The 18919-nt window shown below is 45.0% G+C and overlaps 5 protein-coding genes and 1 non-coding gene across 6 annotated transcripts; 2 read left to right on the top strand and 4 right to left on the bottom strand.

The window, feature by feature from the left end:
- Positions 1-1077: 1077 nt before the first annotated feature.
- LOC102714185 (RING-H2 finger protein ATL67) lies at positions 1078-2266 on the bottom strand. The gene has a single exon (XM_006654614.2). It carries the CDS (start codon positions 1920-1922, stop codon positions 1320-1322), a length of 603 nt encoding a protein of 200 aa, XP_006654677.1. The 5' UTR covers positions 1923-2266; the 3' UTR covers positions 1078-1319.
- Positions 2267-3890: 1624 nt separating this feature from the next.
- TRNAD-GUC lies at positions 3891-3962 on the bottom strand. Its single transcript has one exon. It is a non-coding gene; the product is annotated as a tRNA-Asp (tRNA).
- Positions 3963-4429: 467 nt separating this feature from the next.
- LOC102713907 (reticulon-like protein B1) lies at positions 4430-6338 on the top strand. Its single transcript, XM_006654613.2, has 5 exons — positions 4430-4718; positions 5175-5355; positions 5644-5785; positions 5896-5965; positions 6046-6338. The coding sequence occupies exons 1-5, from the start codon at positions 4535-4537 to the stop codon at positions 6210-6212; spliced, it is 744 nt and encodes a 247-aa protein (XP_006654676.1). The 5' UTR covers positions 4430-4534; the 3' UTR covers positions 6213-6338.
- A 1546-nt stretch (positions 6339-7884) lies between these two features.
- LOC102713633 (F-box protein At5g52880) lies at positions 7885-11091 on the bottom strand. Its single transcript, XM_006654612.3, has 6 exons — positions 10773-11091; positions 9239-9390; positions 8869-8956; positions 8593-8795; positions 8366-8517; positions 7885-8182 (listed from the first exon to the last, which is right to left on the bottom strand). Exons 1-6 carry the CDS (start codon positions 10988-10990, stop codon positions 8069-8071), a joined length of 927 nt encoding a protein of 308 aa, XP_006654675.2. The 5' UTR covers positions 10991-11091; the 3' UTR covers positions 7885-8068.
- A 561-nt stretch (positions 11092-11652) lies between these two features.
- On the bottom strand, positions 11653-13155 carry LOC102705821 (photosystem I assembly factor PSA3, chloroplastic). The gene is made up of 3 exons (XM_006655442.3): positions 12758-13155; positions 12456-12620; positions 11653-12340 (listed from the first exon to the last, which is right to left on the bottom strand). The coding sequence occupies exons 1-3, from the start codon at positions 13088-13090 to the stop codon at positions 12017-12019; spliced, it is 822 nt and encodes a 273-aa protein (XP_006655505.2). The 5' UTR covers positions 13091-13155; the 3' UTR covers positions 11653-12016.
- Positions 13156-17446: 4291 nt separating this feature from the next.
- LOC102705537 (zinc finger CCCH domain-containing protein 37) lies at positions 17447-18744 on the top strand. The gene has a single exon (XM_006655441.3). It carries the CDS (start codon positions 17580-17582, stop codon positions 18351-18353), a length of 774 nt encoding a protein of 257 aa, XP_006655504.2. The 5' UTR covers positions 17447-17579; the 3' UTR covers positions 18354-18744.
- The last annotated feature ends 175 nt before the right edge of the window (positions 18745-18919 follow it).

Raw genomic sequence — 18919 nt, 5'->3', positions numbered from 1 at the left:
TAGAGTCCCTCCAAATTCCAACTCACATATACATCTTCAGATGGCGTCAAAATCTGCAAGCTGTCTAACCTCACTATACAAATAGAATAACAAGGAAATGACAAACTAAAATGGTACAGAGTGTCCCCATGAGAGCTGCACAGTTCTAGACGGGAAATTCAGACTAAAACAAAATAACTCTGACATAAACTATTCAAAACAGTGTTGAGGGTCATTATTCAACAAGCAGCTGTCAAAATCTGAAACTAGTGGGTGGTCACAATTTTCCAGTTAACAACAAAATGCCTTCTTATTCTGTCATTAAAGTATCATAGATGACATGGCACATGTTCTCACATTTAGGGTCATGATGCAAGTTCATTACAGTTGCTACTTGCTGTAATTAATCAAAAGCAGTGGTGTATATACCTCTAGAGGAAAAACAAACATTGACACAGAACATGACCTAAACCAAAAATATAAACACATTAAGACCAGGAATCAAATGACCAAAGTAGTACGACCACTTCAATAAATCAATATAGCAGTTCAGAATTCAAGCTAGCTTAAAAATGGCATGAACTGATCAAGGGAAGCAACTGACATAAAAATTATCTCAAATGTTTTTTACCACCCTGAAAAGTTCAATATAAATGATCCTGTTCAGGACAACAGAATTGACTAAGGCAAGTGAACTGCACAAGCAAATAAATGTTATCTATAAATTTATGACTTCAGAACCAACATTAATTCAACAAAGCCCACGTGACATACATCAATGCTCAAAATTATCGATCATCTAGTAGCCAGCTGCATTTAAGTAATTTAGACCCAGAAACATGTTGAGCCCCGACAACAAAGAGCGTTATTTCAAAAATTCCATTTCCGTTACAACACGACAATCATTAAGTTGTAAAATGCTCTATTCTGTCATAAATAACATTTTGTTTTCCTTTCATCTCCTCGCTGATAAAGAATGGTGACCAACATACAAGTATGCAAGTGCAATAATCATATATTATAGTATATAACTGGAATGCAGCAATTCAGATATTGATCTTGCACATACAACTGTAGGTCTACCAGTAACCTTAGTTGGTAAAAGTTACTATAACCGGATGGAAAAACAATGTCTATACACTGCCTGTCTGCTTCAGTGCAACGAACTACTGTTACCACGCAAAACTTCCAAGTCCAGGCTGTCCTAATCAGTACTCCTATGGATCAACCCAACCTCCTCTGAGCAATGAAACAATGGATGCACCATCCTATCCTTGACAACAGCAGCTAATGGTGCCAAAAACGAATATAGAAGAGAAGACATGATGCACCAAAACCCGTCACCTGTGGCGCCGGCGGTCAGCGGCGTACTGCGATAGCGGGACGAGCTCCGACAGCGGGGTGGCGAGCGGAGTGGCGACGGGAGTGGGAATGGGCGAAGACCGGCAGACCGGACACGACGCGCTCCGCCGCAGCCACGCGTCCAGGCACATGAGGTGGAACCTGTGCCTGCACTCGGGCATCATGCGCTGCATCTCCCCCTCCTTGTACTCGCAGAGGCAGATCGAGCACGCGGCCTCGGCGTCCGCCCCCGCCGCGGCCCTAGAGAAGGGCACCTTCGGATACGAGGCGATCACTGCGGGGTCGAGCCCGACGGGCGACGACGCCACCCCGCCCCCCGCGCCGCGGGACGAGGAGCCCGGGGAGTCGGTGTCGTCCGCAACGAAGATGACGCGCGGGACGGTGATGGAGATGTGCCCGGAGCTGGACGCGGAGGACACGGCGTGGCGCGCGGAGTGGACCCCGCCGCCGCCGGGCACGCCGCGGCGGAAGCAGAAGTAGGAGGTGAGGAGCAGCGACGCGAGGAGGACGAGGAAGCCGAGCGCGACGGCGACGGCGTACCCGACGCCGACCGAGGAGAGCGAGTCGAGGAAGGACGCCATGACGACGACGACGACGACGGTACCCTCGTCGGCGGCAGCAGCGGCGGCGGCGGCGAGACCGTGGGGCGGAATGGCATGGCGTGCGGGGGCGCGGGTGGTGGGGGGAAGAGCCGGAGAGGGGCAAAACGGGAAGAGCGGTATTTGGTTTGGGGGCGGCTTAGGTTTCCGGAGGTGTGGATCTGGTAGTTGGCGGCATTAATTGCCGGTGAGGAAGCAGAGGGGATCGCAGCCGCAGTTATGGCGGGGAGCGGGAGGAGGTTTTGCCGGTTCGCTCTGCCGCTGCCGACCCGAGCCGAGTGGGCGGGCGGCCGGGGTGAGCGAGCGAGGGGAACGAAACGCGTGAGGGTGAGAGGCTTTGCTTTCGCCGCGTCGTGCCTCCTCTTCTCCCGAAAAGGCTATTTGGTGCGCGCGCGCGGAGGGAAGGCCGCGCGAACACGGCCCACGACAGGGCTTGTTGGGCCACCGGCTACGCAGTAGAGAATTAAGGCCGACTGCGCAGTAGAGAATTGAGGCCCATTGAGACAAGGTGTGCGGGTTTTTTTATTTTATAAAATAGATTATTTTAATCTTTATGTGTATAAAATTTACATGTATAAATTTATATGGATAAAGGTTTTTATATATTAAACTTATATCTGTAACTTTTTGTGTATACATAGTTTATATATCTATGTGTATATATTAAGTTTATATATATAGGTTTACATGTCTAGTGTGTGTATATATATATTTATATATATAAAGTTTACATGTGTAAAGAGTGAGTACGTGTGTGTATGTATATAAGAGAGAGATGATGTATATGCACAGAGCGCCAAACCGATCGCGCGCGTGGGGCCCCTCTTCTCCCCGGAAGGCCACGCGGAACACAGGGTGCTGTTGGGCCATCGGTTTTGGCGAATTCCGTCGCGGGGATCGAGGGGCCCAGAAGAGAGGTTACTGGGCTGGGGATTCTTAGGCCTGGTTGTGGAACGTGGACCCATGCATCCGCTTGCCCAGCACCCATGCGTGGTGAGCTGCCGTCGGGGGCCATTAGGCCATTCACAGTAGGAATAAGTCCACTTTAGATCCCTCAACTTATAATCCAATCTGTTTATCGTCCTTTGACCATAAAACCGGATACAACCAGTCCCTGAACTATCAAAACCGGCGCAAATGAGGTCCCTCGGTGGTTTTGAAGACGGTTTTGGCTGACTTGGCGCCTACATGGCTAGTTTGACTAGGTCTCCATCCCACGTGGCATTGACATGGCGCTTACGTGGTAATTATATATCAGAAAACAATGGACCCACTTGTCAGCTGCACACAAAAAATAATTTAAAAATAAATATGGTAGGAGAGTAGGAATGACATGTGGGGCCCACGTGGCCCCACCATATTTATTTCTTTTTGGTAGTTGACTGTGGGCCCATGTGGGCCTATCATTTTTGAATCATTTTTTGTGTGCCTTGACAGGTGGGTCCACTGTTTTTCTGATATATAATTGCCATGTAAACGTCATGTCAATGCCATATGGGACGGAGACCTAATCAAACTAGCCATATAGGCACCAAATCAGCCAAAACCGCCTTCAAAACCACCGAGGGACCTTTTTTGCGCCGGTTTTGATAGTTCAGGAACTGGTTGCATTCGGTTTTACGGTCCAAGGACGAAAAATAGACTGGACGATAAATTGAGTGACCTAAAGTGGACTTATTTCTTCACAGTATGCTATACTGGCGTTCGGCCCACCACGGAGGATATGCATGCCACCTGGTGCTCCCAAACGAAAAAAAAAACTCAAGATGGTACTCCCAAACAAAAAAAAACTGAAAAAGATATGTATTGAATGGTGTCCCAAACGAAAAAAAAACTACTCGAGATGGTGCTCCCAAACGAAAAAAAAAACTGAAAACGAAATAATATGTATTGAATGCAGCAATACGTAAATAGTCGAACATATATATATTTATTTAAAGGTAAAAAATTCGCCGTTGCCGGGGATCGAACCCGGGTCACCCGCGTGACAGGCGGGAATACTCACCACTATACTACAACGACCTTGGATATGCTGATCTTTGTATAGCTTTATTTATCTGTCTGGTAAACAGTATTTTCTTCCACTCCTGCCATTTGGAAAGCATATTTCACGAGTATGCTTTCACACGCCCACGACCACTGCCCCTCCACGACAGCTGACGACGCCGGCGGAAGTGCAGGCAAGGCGCGCCAGTACGCCACACGTCGTCACGGTGGATGCCAACCCTCTCCTCGTGATCTCCACCCCCGTTCATCCTTGGACGACCGCACCGCACCAAGGATAACCTCGCTTACAGGTGGACCCTCCCCCGCGCGTTCCTGCCGCGATTAGCGCCAGTTACCCGTCGTCACGAGGAGTTATTATACCACGCTTAACCCGCGCCGTTAACGCTGGATTTATCACGCGGCCGATCGTTCTGCATCCAACGGCCAAGATCGCCCCACCCCGCGCATAAAACCCGCGACCCAACGCCGCAACTGCGGAGAAAAAGGAGAAAAGACCAAAAAAAAAAAAGAGGCAAAAAGAGTTCGTGCGAGAAAAAAAAAAAGAGTTGAAGCGAGGGAGAAGGGAGAGAGTGAGACAGCAGCTAGCCATGGCGGAGCACAAGGAGGAGGAGTCGGTGATGGACACGATCTCCGACAAGCTCCACGGCCGCGGGGGATCCTCCTCGTCGTCGTTGGACTCCGACGGGGAGAGGACGGCCGCCGTGAAGGCCAAGATCTACCGCCTCTTCGGCCGCGAGAAGCCCGTCCACTCCGTCCTCGGCGGCGGCAAGCGTAAGCCGCCAAAGCTTACAGCTTTCTTTTACCTTTGGTGGTCTGTGTTCTTGCAGCCTGTAGATCCGACCGCGTCGGGTTTTTTTTTTTTTGCTCTGGTTGTCTGTGTGGGCTCATTGTTGTACTATTTTGTGGTGGAACTATGAGCGAGTGGAGAATGCCATGATCCGTGATTTATAAGTCAAATTTGTGCTGCGTTTTCGGGACAATGTGAATGAATTGTGATCGGATTAGTATCTATTGGTGTAGATTTGTCATCTAGATTTTTATTTAAATGATCGAGTGCCATTGCAACTTTGTGACAGCAATAGAATAGTAGCTGATCTGTGATGTTGATGCGCTATATTCATTTATGCTTAAACCCTAAGATTCGTTGTTTGATGATAGTGTAGTGTAGCTGTGGACCTATTATTTAAATGGGGCTTTGCTGTGATGTGCTCATGTTTGTGCTTGCAGCTGCTGATCTCTTTCTATGGAGGAACAAGAAAATCTCCGTTGGAGTGCTCGCTGGTGCCACGGCCATCTGGCTGCTCTTTGAAGTCATGGATTACCATCTCCTCACCCTGTTGTGCCACTGTGTCATTCTCACCCTGGCCATCCTCTTCCTCTGGTCCAATGCCTCAACTTTCATCAACAAGTGAGCTTCCTGTAACTTCAACTGGTATTCCCAAGCGTATGAAACATTCAAACTTAAGCCAGCAGTGCCATGTTAAGGCAATCTAGTTAGTTTTTATTGGCCTAGTGGATGTTGTGTAGATATGATATGATAATGCTCCACATGACTTCCTTTTATCATCTTATTACTTTGTTGATCTGTAGTCAATGGCCACAATTCCTATAATGTTACACAGACTAAGTAATCTGTGTATAAATGTGTATGTGTTAGGTTTGTTGTGGCTATAATTTCTGGCTTGGAATTTTTTAGGTCCCCTCCTAACATTCCCGAGGTGAGGATTCCGGAGGACCTGGCCGTTAATGTTGCTCGCTCACTGAGATTTGAGATCAATAGGGGCTTTGCTACGTTGAGGGAGATTGGTCAAGGTCATGACCTGAAGAAATTTCTGATTGTATGTTGATTGGCAACATGATTTACTTTATTTGAGCCCTTCACTATTTTTAATATTTTCTCTTGGTCGCATGCTGAGTGTGCTTATCCGGTCCTTTTTATTATGTTCAGGTGGTTGCAGGTCTCTGGATTCTGTCTGTTCTTGGGAGCTGCTGCAATTTCCTGACACTGTTCTACATAGGTAATTCTTTTGCTAGTACAAGTTGCCCACAATTAACATTGTTAATATGTTACCAATCACGTTTCTCTTGCATAATGCAGTCTTTATGGCACTTTACACCGTGCCTGTTTTATATGAGAAGTACGATGACAAAATCGATGCTTTTGGAGAGAAGGCCATGATCGAGCTGAAGAAGTACTGTGCCATTTTTGATGAGAAATGCCTCGCTAAGATTCCTAAGGGTCCTTCGAAAAACAAGAAGCATTAGAATTGTAGGATGAGCCGTAGAAGTTACTCAGCTGATTTATGATCCCTCTTGATCACTACTTGTCGGTTTTAAGGGATGGTTGTGATTCCATGCCTTCACTAATATAACCTCCGTTACATATTATAACGTGGAACGGTATAAAGTGGAACGGAGGAATAGTAAATACCTACATTTTGGTGTGGCCAGTAGCCCAGTAGTTGCGATGTGCTGAACATCAATGAATTCGAATTATGCCAGCGTGCTCTTAAGTCTAGGTATCCAGTTTTCAAACTGATGTTTAACATTGACCTCCACTAGAAATTGTTGTTACTAAGTGCTGTTGATATGTGAGTTATCTTTATGGTATACCATTTACATGCCTCAGTTGGATATGCATGCTAATCTAAGTCGTTTTTCTTTAGTCGAAAATGTCCAAATGCACGATTCATGTGGATGGGTGATGCTGAGATTAAGGGCTCCTGTGGGGACAAGTATTCTTATGGATGTGCTCAGCTGAAATCAAGGTGGTGTTTGAGATAGTTAAGGTTAAAGGATTGGAAAAATATGCGATTTTTTATAGTTATTTGAGGGTATTAATGACGAAATCACTACAAAGTGAAAAATCCTGCTTTAACAAAATGCACCATTTAGGAGCCACAAAAATACAAAATTCTCTAGTTGGAAGCAAGCAGCGCCTAAGAGCAAGTATAATAGCAAACTATAAGCTAGCTAAATGCTTATGTGGAAGAGAGAGGGTAGAAGCAGGTTGTGAGCTTATAGTCAGCTCGGGCACATGAACTAATAAACTCTATGAAAGTGACGTATGGGTCCTATATTAATGATGAACAGTTAACTACTATATGGTGGGCTAAGAGAAGATTATAAGAAGTCTTATAGCCAGTTTGTTCGCTATATTATTAGCCTTGCTCTAAGGGCTCTTTTAGTCCTTTTGAGGACAGAGGTTTTTTTTGGAGGAATTCAATTGTTCTCAGAAATTCATAGATGTTTTTTTAGGAATTCAATCGTTCGTTCCGAGAGAAATTCATAGCAGATTTTCTAGCGCTCTATGGAAAAAAATGTTTCGTGGTTTCTGTACTTTTTCAATCCATAGAATTTGAGTTACTATCACGCTACAAGCTACAATTTTTTTTTGGTTTCTTTTGTGTATCAAGAATGCTTCTCCTACTTCATATTACAAGCTTGACTAAATTTATAGAAAAATATAGTAATATTTACAATACAAAATAAATATATTATAAAATAAATTTAATAGAACTAATTTAGTGTTGAAACTATTAGTAAATTTTTATATATACTTAGTTAAAATTGAACATGTTTGACTTAAAACAAACCAAAATTTTATACAGTGTAATATGAAACAGAGGAGTACGTTCTAAACCCAAATTTTCTAGCAAGGGTTTTAAGACTAGAGCTAGAAACTATAAGGGTGAGTCATACACGTATGACGAATTTCTTTGGCTACCGTTTCATTTAAATACAGTACCATGTACCTAACAATGTCAGCTTTTCCGTCGATTATACTCACTCCACCGTTGACTTTTTATTTACGTTTGCCTTCGTCTTATTTAAAAATTAAAATTATAAATCATAATTAAAGTTACTTTAGTAATAAATCAAATCATAATAAAATAGTCAATAATTATATAAATTTTTTAAATAAAATGAAGAGTCAAACAAAAAAAATTGGAGGGAGTACTTCTAAATCGGTGAACCGGTGAACCATTTCACGCGGTTGCTACTGATGGTGCATATACCACACTAGGAAACTACAAGAAATTAATATAGACATAACAAAATAAAGAACTATATAACAAGTTCGCAATCTATTTCATCCAATATGCATTCCTTTTCATTTATTATGATAACGACCAAAAACGTGCCTGGTGATAATTTTCAGAATCACTATCTGTATCAGCACTTTCAGACGATGAAGCTGTCAAGTCATCGATGCCCAATATGTAATCAGCAACCTGGATCAGGAATGTTAAATAATTATGTTAAGACATTGTACCGAAAAAAAGGGAGAAACAATATTGATTTTTTAACACGTAAGTAGCTGCAATGAAATAAGCGGTGAATTTTAGACAGCATGTTCTCTCTGTTGCGGTGCAAACCATGGTAAAAAACTATTAACCATAGATAAAAGTACTTACTGTAAGAGGTAATAGAGGTCCTAGTTTTACTCCATCTTTTCCATTCTTAGGACATTGATGTGGAGTAGCAGAAGTCAGGTTGCAAAGCCAAATGACAGATCGGCAAAATCCACATAAAGCTCTATTTGAAGCGGAACTCCATGTTTCTTGTTCTGTAATGAATGATATTTTAGCCTTCGGTGGTAGGTTACTGTACTTTAAAATCTATCAACATACGAAAGATTTACCTGCATATTTATTTTGGAAAGCCTCTTTCCAGCTAAAACCAGGATCAGGAGACACTGGATACATGCTATTCTGCACATGACCATCACTGTTCTGTACATTACCAGGTGTCGGTGTGCTATTGCAGTTCATAGGGTAGATGCTGAAGAAAAGGGAGTAATTCATTTTCCACAGGTTGTTGTCGTTTGCAGCTGAATTCCAAGGCCTTCTAAAAAACATTGTCATCAACAATAAAGTAGTGTTTGAAAGGAATTACATGGACAAGAGAAAAGAGGTACCAGCAGACAAGACCAGCTGCTAGCAAAGAGCGCATGTCAAGAAAACTGAAAATATGAACAAGCACATCGTATGGTATGTGTGTTGCACCTGCAAAATGGGCCATAACAGCATCACAATGACTGCATTAGTTAGTAGTAAATATTTGTAAATTTATCCTCTTAAATCTTGATAGATACTGCAGCTTCAGTAGGTTAATTAGTTTAAAAAATAGTCAAAATCTATCCTAGTGGTTGAAAATGAAGAAATTAAGGCTGAAAGCACAGACTACATTTATCGGTTTAAAACCATTATTTACCATCCTAACAGAGCAATAGTGCAAATAAACATCAATGCATCATACAACACACTTGCAAGGAGCTTGTTACATACCTGGATCTTGTTGAACCCTAGCATGCCGCTTATGTGCAACAATGGAACGCTTGAACTCTGAAATAGCCTGTGCCTTCTTTTGCTTTGGTAGAGAACCTTCTACTGCTTGGAGAAGACCATTAGCTGCACTCAATGCATATCCTGTCTGCACACTACCAGATATATAATGAATTAATACAGGCTAATGCCCCCCCCCCCCCCCCCAAAAAAAAAAAACCCTCTTTTTTTTATTTGACCTTGTTGACTTTTGGATCAAAATTTGATCATTTGGCTTATAAGGCACATAAGAAATGGGCATTTGTGTGCCCAAAATACAGTCGGGGGGTCTTCCCTGTTAGTTCTATGCTTTCTATAATAGAGGCATGACCGAAAGACCTCTCTTATGTATATAACTTATCATCCACTAACTGGATAACATGGGTACTGTGATGATGAGTGACTGAACCACAGAGGCATAAACACATTTCCAAAAACTCCAACTACGCATGACCTGAACATTGAATAAATTTCCAATAAAGTCTAACTCTGCTGCATGTCCTGAACATTCAACAAAAGCCAGTAGGGACAGGGAGGGGAGACGCTGTTATGAACGAGGAAATTTCTATTTAACCGTCCTCAAAACATGGCTTCGCTGAAATGTCATCCTCAGTTTTGGATTAACTAAAATGCCATTGTCAAATGGATGCAACAAACTAATATGCCATTTTCATTCATTTGTATGTTAAAAAAATGTTTTGGCCATGTTTTTGTCATGGCCTGACCAAATTGAACCTGGCTGTGTTTTATCAGGCCGGGCAAGTCAGCTGGTCCAGCCGCAACGCATGGCATTGCAACTTGGCAAGAGAGCTGCGTCATGAGTTCAAAAAATCACATAAATCACCAATTAAATTCGGCAGCACTTTCATGTTTTAGGACATGTATGGACCGTAAAAGAAAGAGTCCACAGATGCAGATGACCAGCAAGCAAATGACATCAAGAGCAAGCAACAGCAAGAAAGCAGCCACGAACAGAACAGCTAATCAGTGAAAAGCAAGGTTGACTAGGTAGGATTGAGCAGGATGTGGCTTACAAGCCAGTTTGTGGCAATTTTGTCATCTCTCCAAGAAAGAAAAGGGCAAAATTGAATGAATTGAGAGGACCAGAAGAAATGGCATTTCAGCCCGTTGCACCTGTTTGACTGGCATTTTAGCAAATCATAAATTGGAGATGACATTTCAGCGAAGCTTCGTTTTTTAGGATGACAAAATAGCAATTTTCTTGTTATGAACATAGGCAGACGCAATAATTTGTAAGGGCGAAGGGGATTAGTTGATTTGTTCAAGCTTGGTGCCTACACGCTCACTTCAGATTTCAGAACGCAAAGTTTCATAATTGGACAGCTCAACAATCCACATAAGAAAGCATAAGTTCTCCAAGTATTGACTGACTCATAATTCGCTAGCGTTCGTTTCCCTAGACAAAAAAAAATAAAAAAAATCAACAGAATCGCGCAATCTAGGGCGCGGCGCCGGAACATGGAAGAGAGGGGCTTACTCAGGGAGGAGCCGGAACGCGAGAAGCACGTCTGCAGCGACGAGAGCCTGGGCGGCCTTGGGGAGGTCCGCGTACCCGTTCCGCAGTAGCGCCGCGATCTCGCCGCACGCCGTCGGGTAGTCCCACGGCCGCGACAGCGCGGCCGATATCCCCATCTCCCCGTACCTCTCCACCGCCCCCGTCTCCCTCCGCCGCGGCTGCCGCCGCCTCACCGGCATCGCTCCCCTCCCTTCCCTCGTGGATCCGCCGCGACACCGCAAGCCGCCCCGACGCCTCTCGTCGTTCCGACCCCACGAGGCCAGATGGTCCGGGCGATCCGGGCTGGGTACTCCTCTTCCATGGATGGATCATGGATCACACACGTGTGGTAAATGGGCTTCTGAAATTAGATGGATGATGATCTTTTCGGCCCGTTAGGAGGCCCAGTATGGCCCTGGTATTTCGTGTAACCTTTCTTGTAAATTTTGATCGACTGTCCTTCCGTTCTATATTAAAATATTTTTTTGAGTTTGTCTAGATTTATTCATGCACCAATGTTTATGATTTATATGTGTCTAGATTGATTATCACACATATAAATCTAGGCAAACTAAGTCTTATAATATTAAACAAAGAGAATAGTAAATGGGGAGCATTTAAATATGGATTTTTCTCTAAACTTGTCATAACTTGCATTGTAATACTATAATTGATAGGAAAACTTCTATACATACGAAATAAGTCGTGCTATACATCTACTATTTGAGACGCTCGTCACCGTGTTTGCCACTGCGCCGTGATCGTTTAGCAGTCGTCGTGTTTTGCTGCTGCATGCGCAGCTGTTAGTCGTACGTACGACGTCGTATACGTAGCACAACCCTAAGTAATATTGTTAGATCAATAAAAGAAGTCAATTTCCAATTTTATACGTTTAGATCAAGTCATTTTTAGAGTGATACATAACTTCATCTTTTTACAGTGCTCCGATCTCCCACTCACTCACACTGCAATACTAAAGAATTGAGACCATTGTTTCGCATGTGTCAACAGTGTCCCAAACTTGCCATCTACCATGGCTGACCTCCTAGCATGTCTTTGCGAAAAACCATATTCTGCATCTATTTCGTATTTGCAGCCAAAAAAGCCCCCAATTTATCCCAACTATGGCAAGTACTAGTAAGCCATGCGATTTTCTGTTTCTTGGACTAACAATGCCATCTAGTATCCGACAAAAATGTTCAATGTGTTGTGCTCTTGCTAAATGCTCATAGTGACGAGTCCAGCTTGTTCTGTTTGAGAAACTCCAGGTCCTTGAGCTGCCGCTCTGCTGCTTCCTTGGACACGGTCTTGGCGCCGGGGCCCTTTCTCTCGCCGGCAGCCACCTGCTTCGCCATGGAGGTCACTGTCCTCTCGATCGCCGGCCTCCCAACGGAGGGGAAGACCGCGCTCAGCATTGTGCACAGAAGCTTCACGTCCTCGTCTTCCACCATATCCTGTCCGAAGCAGCACACGTAGACGGCCTCCAGAGCCTTCTCCGCCCTCGCTTCCATTGGTATCTGTGGCGCCGGAGCCTTCAGCTTTGCTCTTTTCTGCACCACGACAGTTCATCCACTCTCACGGTCAATTAATTGATACGCAATTAGTATGCATTGCAATGCAGAAACATGCTCAATGCTGAATTAAGCTTGTTCGAGGCATGGACACCTCCTTTGCCGTCTTCATCATGTCAAGGAAGGTCTCCTCCTCGAACTCGATGTCGTTGGAGAGGCGGAGCCGCGCCACGCCTTCCAAGATCTCCTCCGTTTTCAGCAGCCCACCACCAACGGCGGCCAACCAGCAGCACAGAAGAACGTAGAAGGGATCCCCTGCCTGTGAAGCAAAGCGACATGGTCACCAAAATCAGAATTGAAAAAAAAATCACATCTTTCACACTTTTACTTAGGTTTCGCATCGTAAGCAGAACGAATCGTCTCGTCGGCGTGAGGAGCGACGGGTGAGGTAAGTACCTTGCCGCGGCGTTCGTTGAAGTCGTAGAAAGCCTGGGAATCCATGACGGTGCACTTCTTGCTGACGCGGCGGCGGAACTCGGCGAAGTCGATGATGTCCCCGCCGACGCCGCCCTCGTCGCTCAGGATGCGCGCCACGAGGCCCACCACGGGGAGGGCCCCGATGAGGCGGCCCGCGACGGAGGCCGGCGAGTTGGGGTTCGGCTCCATGTACGCCACCACGGCCGCCCCATGCCGCCGGCGCCGGCGGTGCGCGCAGGGCGACGGCCGGCGGTGGCGCGGCGGGAAGGCGGAGGCGAGCGAGAGCCTGTGGGCGACGGGCAACGTCCCCATTGTGTGTGGTGGACGTGGCGCGCGCCTTATCTGCTCATGAGGGTCTTGCTTGACTTGAAGACGGTTTTGGCTTACTTACCCCGTCTTAAAATAATTTGATCCAGTAATGTTCTTTTTTAAAAAATGTTTTGAGAAGGAGATGGCGCTAGTAGTTTACAATCGCTGGGGTACATTTTGAATTTAATTATTTTCATACCAGATACACAACTAGGTTTAATTATTTCCAAATTGGGCCATTGAACAGGCTTTGCACGTTCTGAGCAGTTGAGCTCTTGGGGACAGGCGGACAGCAAAGTTTGCTGCAGATGGTAAGATATTTTCAGGAAAGTAAGGACCATTTTGAGCACATGTAATCATTAATTTTAATAATTTCTTGGTTGGTCATTACACTTGTACTAATGTACTCTGCAGGTCCATTTCACATCAAGTGCCTCCTCAACTTGGTGAACCCATTCTTCCCTCGATCAAAGTATCAAACGACATCAGCTTCTATCGTTTTGTTCATTTTCTTAACTGCTAAATAGTATGTTTTTAAAAAATTAAATCTAAAAGTTCATCATCTTATATTTTCAATGTAGAATTTCAACTTTATAAAAGCTATTTTTATTGTTTACATCAGTAATAAATATAAAAAGTAGATATTGTTTTATCCAAAAAAACACAACCAATACCATTCGGTTTCTTTTATTTAATTGTCATACGAAATGTAAGCTCTAAGAAACATAAAATTTTACTAACAAAAATTAAAGTATAAAACAATTAACTAAAAAGAATACATTAAAAAATACAGAAACGACTGTTTGAATATATCGTATATGAAACAGATACGTTAGATGGGAGAGAAATTCAAAGAGAAGTTTGTAAGGTTGGCATCAGGGTTTCCCAAACCATCGGTTGCAATATGGTTATCGTTTTAACTGTTGTTATTATTAGGGTATCGTAATGATAATACTACGGTAAACCCACTACATTTAATTAAAATTTTGAAATATTTTAAAACTTTTGTGAAGTTTTTCATGGTTTGTCCCGATTACCGCTGAGGTAAGATAACCCAGATCTTTATGTCTTGAGTTGTTCTATAAGAATTTCATAGCATTCTTGAAGTCTGTAATTATTTGTTTCATATGATTATATAGGAAATGTTCATGCAAAATAAATCCTACTAATTAATTTGTTGTTTTCCTACAAAATGAAAGGACCATGGGTGTATGTTAGAGTATTAGATACCTCATACCTTATCACATAGATAGACATCAAGAATACCACATGTCTAATGTTATACAGAATGCAACTGACAGTTATGGATATGGATACAAAGAGAATAGAGATAATCCGGAAATAGCAAGGTTACAAAGTAGTTTAATCCAGGTACGGATAGGACTATCACTGTACTCTGTATTCTACTTAAAGGATGATCTATCCTATAGTATAAATACAAGGCTTCGTATAAAGGGAGGTCATCGAATAATCAATTCAAGGCTTAAACAACTAAAAAAAATATATTGAGCCAAGTCACCGATAGACATAGTCTTAGCCATCGACTACCGTCGTCGACTACAACCTTTGCTCTCTCGATGAGATTAGTTGGAAGACTAGGTAGACACTCGTCATATATTATACTCGGTGTGATTTTTATTGTCTATAGTTAATGTTAATTGTATTATTGCTATCACGTATCTTAATAACCAAACTAATATAACTCAGTGTCAAAAGTTCTTTCTTATTGCATTTTTGCGAGTACTACCTAACTGCTCTACGTCCCTTGATATACTACAGTTAGAATCTTAGTATATCAAAATAGAAAAATTGACAAATACTACGAATATCATGAATCCAATGAAGTAATTAGATCATGTTTGGTACAAATCTGAGATTTTTTTTAGAGCTGTACATTTATCTTCACGTATCTATATATCTGGGATAGATATATCCTGTCATTTATATTTTGTAATAAAATAAAAATAATCAAACTATTTTACTTTAGCTTACAAACTCTAAATCTCCGTTTATCGCCGCGCCTGTCAATCAAACGGCACACACAGAATATAAAATCAAGACCAACGCGACACAAGAGGGTTTAATGGCCCAGCGCAGCAAGAACCGCGGGGCCCGGAGCGGGTGAGCCAAACGAGATCATCCACACCACGCGTGCCGTGCGCTGCGTCCGTCCTGCTCGGCACGGCACGGCACGGCACGGTCGCTTATTATCCTCTCCTCCGCGGCGCGCGGCTGTTCCCGTGTGCGCAACCACCGCGGTGGCGCCCGCCCGTGCGTGGGCGAGTACGCCACGCTTCACGCATCAGCGTATGTCGGAACAGGCCGCCCCCCCCCCCCCCCCCCCCCCCCCCCCCCCGCGCGCCATGGATAAGGAAGGCAAAACGCCCAGGTCTCACCGGCCCGCGCGGCGCCGCCGCGCCAGGTCGTCCGGCTTTATCCGCGCCCGCGCAACTCGCTGCGTTTTCCGGCATTGGCGTCGGGCCGGCTTCAGGTAGCCGCAGGTAGATCCGGTGGTAACGTTAACTGCAGTAGTAAACATTGTTTTTGACATAAACTAGTACTAATAGTAATAAGCAAAAGGCAAGACTTGTACGGCCATGGAAATGGTCGTGTCGACCGGGTCACCGGGAGCTCACAGACTTCAGTCAACATGTGTGCACCGGGAATATATCTTTAAAGCTCCGTTGTCATATAAAGGGTACCGCAGATTATTATCAGGCGAGTAATTACGATGGAGGAGAAAGAAAAGTCAAAATCATTTGTTAACGTAGGGTAACGGTTTAAAAACTCTTGATATTTATTTAAAAAAGTTTTGTTGTATGAGATTGATAAAAAAAAAGAGTAATAAAATTTTTTTGTTGTATTAATGAAGAAATCATATCAGACACTATATTTGTAATTTCTCTTGTATATATGCTTATAAAATAAGCTAGCGTTGCTAATGTGGATAACTAAAAAGTTAGGATCTACCTATTGATCAAATGTTTAAAAATTTTAATTTTATTAATCAAATCCGGTCACTGTCGTTGGATGATAATTTGAAAGAATGCATGCCAGTCAAAAATCCCATACAAACCCTCCCTCAACCCTAATGCATTGCATGCTAAAAAAAAAATCAAACGTTTGATCAATAGCAAAATTCAAAAAGTTAATCTTACTGTACCTTTAAATATATCTTTAAAAAATACGTAGAGACAGAGAAATTACAACCGCACGAGAATGCATTATGGGGGAGTAACTAGAGTGTCCTTTCAAACCCATTATAAATTTTGTTTATAAATATATCGTTTTGCTTTTTAGCCCAGAGACGAGGCCCTATCGTCTTTCTGTTACCAAAAGTTAATCTTTCCAGTAGGAACTCTTTCGGTATGTTGATGATCGACTCTGCCTGGTACGATGTGTTGCATATGCTTGCTGATTGCTGTTTGCCATACACCGTGTGCAGAGAAGCTTGCTCAATTCTTAAGGGCATGTTTGGAGGAGTTTTAGATCCTCAGAAACAGCTGCTTGATAGCTAGCTTCTGAGAATCTGAAAAAGCATCTAAACTCAGTTTTTTCAAATTCTGGATTCTTAGTTCATTTCTAGAATCTGTAATTATAGATTCTTAGAAACTATGAACCGTTTGAGGCAGTTTCTAACTTTTAGAAAAAGCTACATCCAAAAGAAGTTCCCCAAACAGACCCTAGGCCTTGCCATAAATTGTCTATCTGTAGCTGCCTGATGATTGAAAATTCTTGCATTTCTTTCATTCCAGCTCGCCTAACATATCTCAATTAACGAAGTAGCCACTCTTTTCCTTTTCTTTCTGTGTCCATTGATACCGGGAGTAATTGTGCAGGCGCTTTTTATCACACCGGCAGTAGAATACACTAGCATATGCGGTCAGTCTCTCCATGGCATAAACAAAGAGGAAAACGCCCAGGTGTCTCGCCACCAGGAGCGACCTGACACAAGCAGTGATGCAAGGCTGCAAGGTTAACCCTGCTTTCCCCCCGTCCTGTGCTAGCTGTGCTGTGCCGACTTGCCTAACTAACAAGTATAGCCTCGTTGGCTCCCGGAAACGAGCACTCGTGGTGAGGAGAGGATTAAACAGCCCAGATTAGCCGCAAAGCGACGGAGACGCCTGGCACCGAGAAAAACTTCCGTACAAAACCATCCCGGACGCGACGTGGCGGCGGGCATGCAGCACCAGCCTCCACGCCTCTCCACGTACTGAGCAGCGCGCCCACGTACCCCCCCTCGCCTCGCGCCAAACCACCCACGCCCACGCTAACCGGATAGCTCGGCAACCGGCACAGGTGATGGCGCTTCAATACCGCCATCCTCCTTCTCCCCGCCGAAACCCAACGGCGCGTCTCGCCTTGCCGCGATTGCTATAAAGCCACTCGCCACCCACCTCCGGGTGTCACCTCAAAGTACAGTTTCCTCAGAGTTTTTTTATTTTCTCTTCGGTGGGAGTAGGCAAGGGAGAGTGAGTGTGCAGTGAGCGCCATGGGAACAACCCGCGAGCACCTCCTGCTCGACCCGGCGGCGCTGGCCGTCTCTTGGGCTGACCCGTCGGCGGTGGAGATCCCTCCGGAGCTGCTTGCTGCGCTGGGGGAGTACCTGTCCGCCAGGCGCGGCGAGGGGGAGGCTGAGGCCGACGCCGCCGAGGCGGAGGCTGACGACGAGTTCATGATGTACGAGTTCAAGGTGCGGCGGTGCGCGCGGGCGCGGAGCCACGACTGGACGGCGTGCCCGTACGCGCACCCGGGCGAGGCCGCGAGGCGGCGTGACCCGAGGCGCGTGGCGTACACGGGCGAGCCGTGCCCGGACTTCCGCCGGCGGCCGGGCGCCGCGTGCCCCAGGGGCAGCACGTGCCCGTTCGCGCACGGCACGTTCGAGCTGTGGCTCCACCCGTCGCGCTACCGCACGCGCCCGTGCCGCGCTGGCGTCGCGTGCCGCCGCCGCGTCTGCTTCTTCGCGCACACCGCCGGCGAGCTCCGCGCCTCGCCCAAGGAGGACTCGCCGCTGTCGCTCTCACCCAAGTCGACCCTGGCCTCTCTCTGGGAGTCGCCGCCGGTGTCGCCGGTTGAGGGGAGGAGGTGGGTGGACGGCATGGATGAATGCGACGCGGACGTGGAGATGGAAGAGCTGATGCTTGCAATGCGGGAGCTCGGCCTCAGAAAGGCGAGGCCGTCGCCATCGCCCGTAACGCCTGTGCTCCCGCCGGTGACGGACGAGGACGGGCCGGATTTCGGGTGGGTGTCCGAGCTTGTGATGTAAAAGCATCTGACAAGCTCCAAGACATCATCATCTTTCAGCGTCGGCAATTACGATCGATGCAGAGGCGCCTCTCGGAACAGCTTCATTAATTATTAAGTTCACTTCAATTCGAGCATTTTCGCAAATTTGCATCATTCTTCTGTACATAAACAAATATGGTGCAAGACGATCTGAACACAGCAACCTGTAACTGTAAGTGTGGCGTGCGTTTTCCTATCTTTTTTTTTTTTCGAAAATCTTGGGAGCTGTCCTAGCAACCATGGTTTTGATTGTTATCGACCAGTGTAGATATGGAGTGTAATATGCCTACTAAAGAGCCTCTGCTAGTCTGCTTGTTTCGTGATATTATCACATTTGATGTACTTATTATGCTAAATATCGATATGCTTTTCTCTTATCGCCCTGAGGTTACTCACCAGGTTGGGGGTCATGAGCTGCTTTACTGCATGTCCTGATCGAATACGATTCGACGGAATACATGATTGCTGCTCGGAGAAGATAGTTTCTTCTTGCTTCGGCTTGGCTATCGACAGATATTTGTATCAATGTCACCATCGGTGAGTCGG

The sequence above is a fragment of the Oryza brachyantha genome, chromosome 5, assembly GCF_000231095.2.
Source record: "Oryza brachyantha chromosome 5, ObraRS2, whole genome shotgun sequence".
In the NCBI taxonomy this organism is placed as follows: Eukaryota; Viridiplantae; Streptophyta; class Magnoliopsida; order Poales; family Poaceae; genus Oryza; species Oryza brachyantha.
This window is presented reverse-complemented; position numbering and strand designations above follow the sequence as displayed.

Excerpts from the sequence above, each read along its gene's own strand:
- LOC102705537 (XM_006655441.3), top strand. The coding sequence starts at position 17,580 with ATGGGAACAACCCGCGAGCACCTCCTGCTCGACCCGGCGGCGCTGGCC.
- LOC102713633 (XM_006654612.3), bottom strand. The coding sequence starts at position 10,990 with ATGCCGGTGAGGCGGCGGCAGCCGCGGCGGAGGGAGACGGGGGCGGTG. Across the intron at positions 8,957-9,238 it reads TAGGGTTCAACAAGATCCAG|GTGCAACACACATACCATAC; the intron begins GTATGTAACAAG and ends CCCATTTTGCAG. Across the intron at positions 8,518-8,592 it reads TTTCCAAAATAAATATGCAG|AACAAGAAACATGGAGTTCC; the intron begins GTAAATCTTTCG and ends CATTCATTACAG.
- LOC102713907 (XM_006654613.2), top strand. The coding sequence starts at position 4,535 with ATGGCGGAGCACAAGGAGGAGGAGTCGGTGATGGACACGATCTCCGAC. Across the intron at positions 5,356-5,643 it reads GCCTCAACTTTCATCAACAA|GTCCCCTCCTAACATTCCCG; the intron begins GTGAGCTTCCTG and ends GGAATTTTTTAG. Across the intron at positions 5,966-6,045 it reads CCTGACACTGTTCTACATAG|TCTTTATGGCACTTTACACC; the intron begins GTAATTCTTTTG and ends TGCATAATGCAG.
- LOC102705821 (XM_006655442.3), bottom strand. The coding sequence starts at position 13,090 with ATGGGGACGTTGCCCGTCGCCCACAGGCTCTCGCTCGCCTCCGCCTTC. Across the intron at positions 12,621-12,757 it reads TCAACGAACGCCGCGGCAAG|GCAGGGGATCCCTTCTACGT; the intron begins GTACTTACCTCA and ends TTTGCTTCACAG. Across the intron at positions 12,341-12,455 it reads TGATGAAGACGGCAAAGGAG|AAAAGAGCAAAGCTGAAGGC; the intron begins GTGTCCATGCCT and ends GTCGTGGTGCAG.
- LOC102714185 (XM_006654614.2), bottom strand. The coding sequence starts at position 1,922 with ATGGCGTCCTTCCTCGACTCGCTCTCCTCGGTCGGCGTCGGGTACGCC.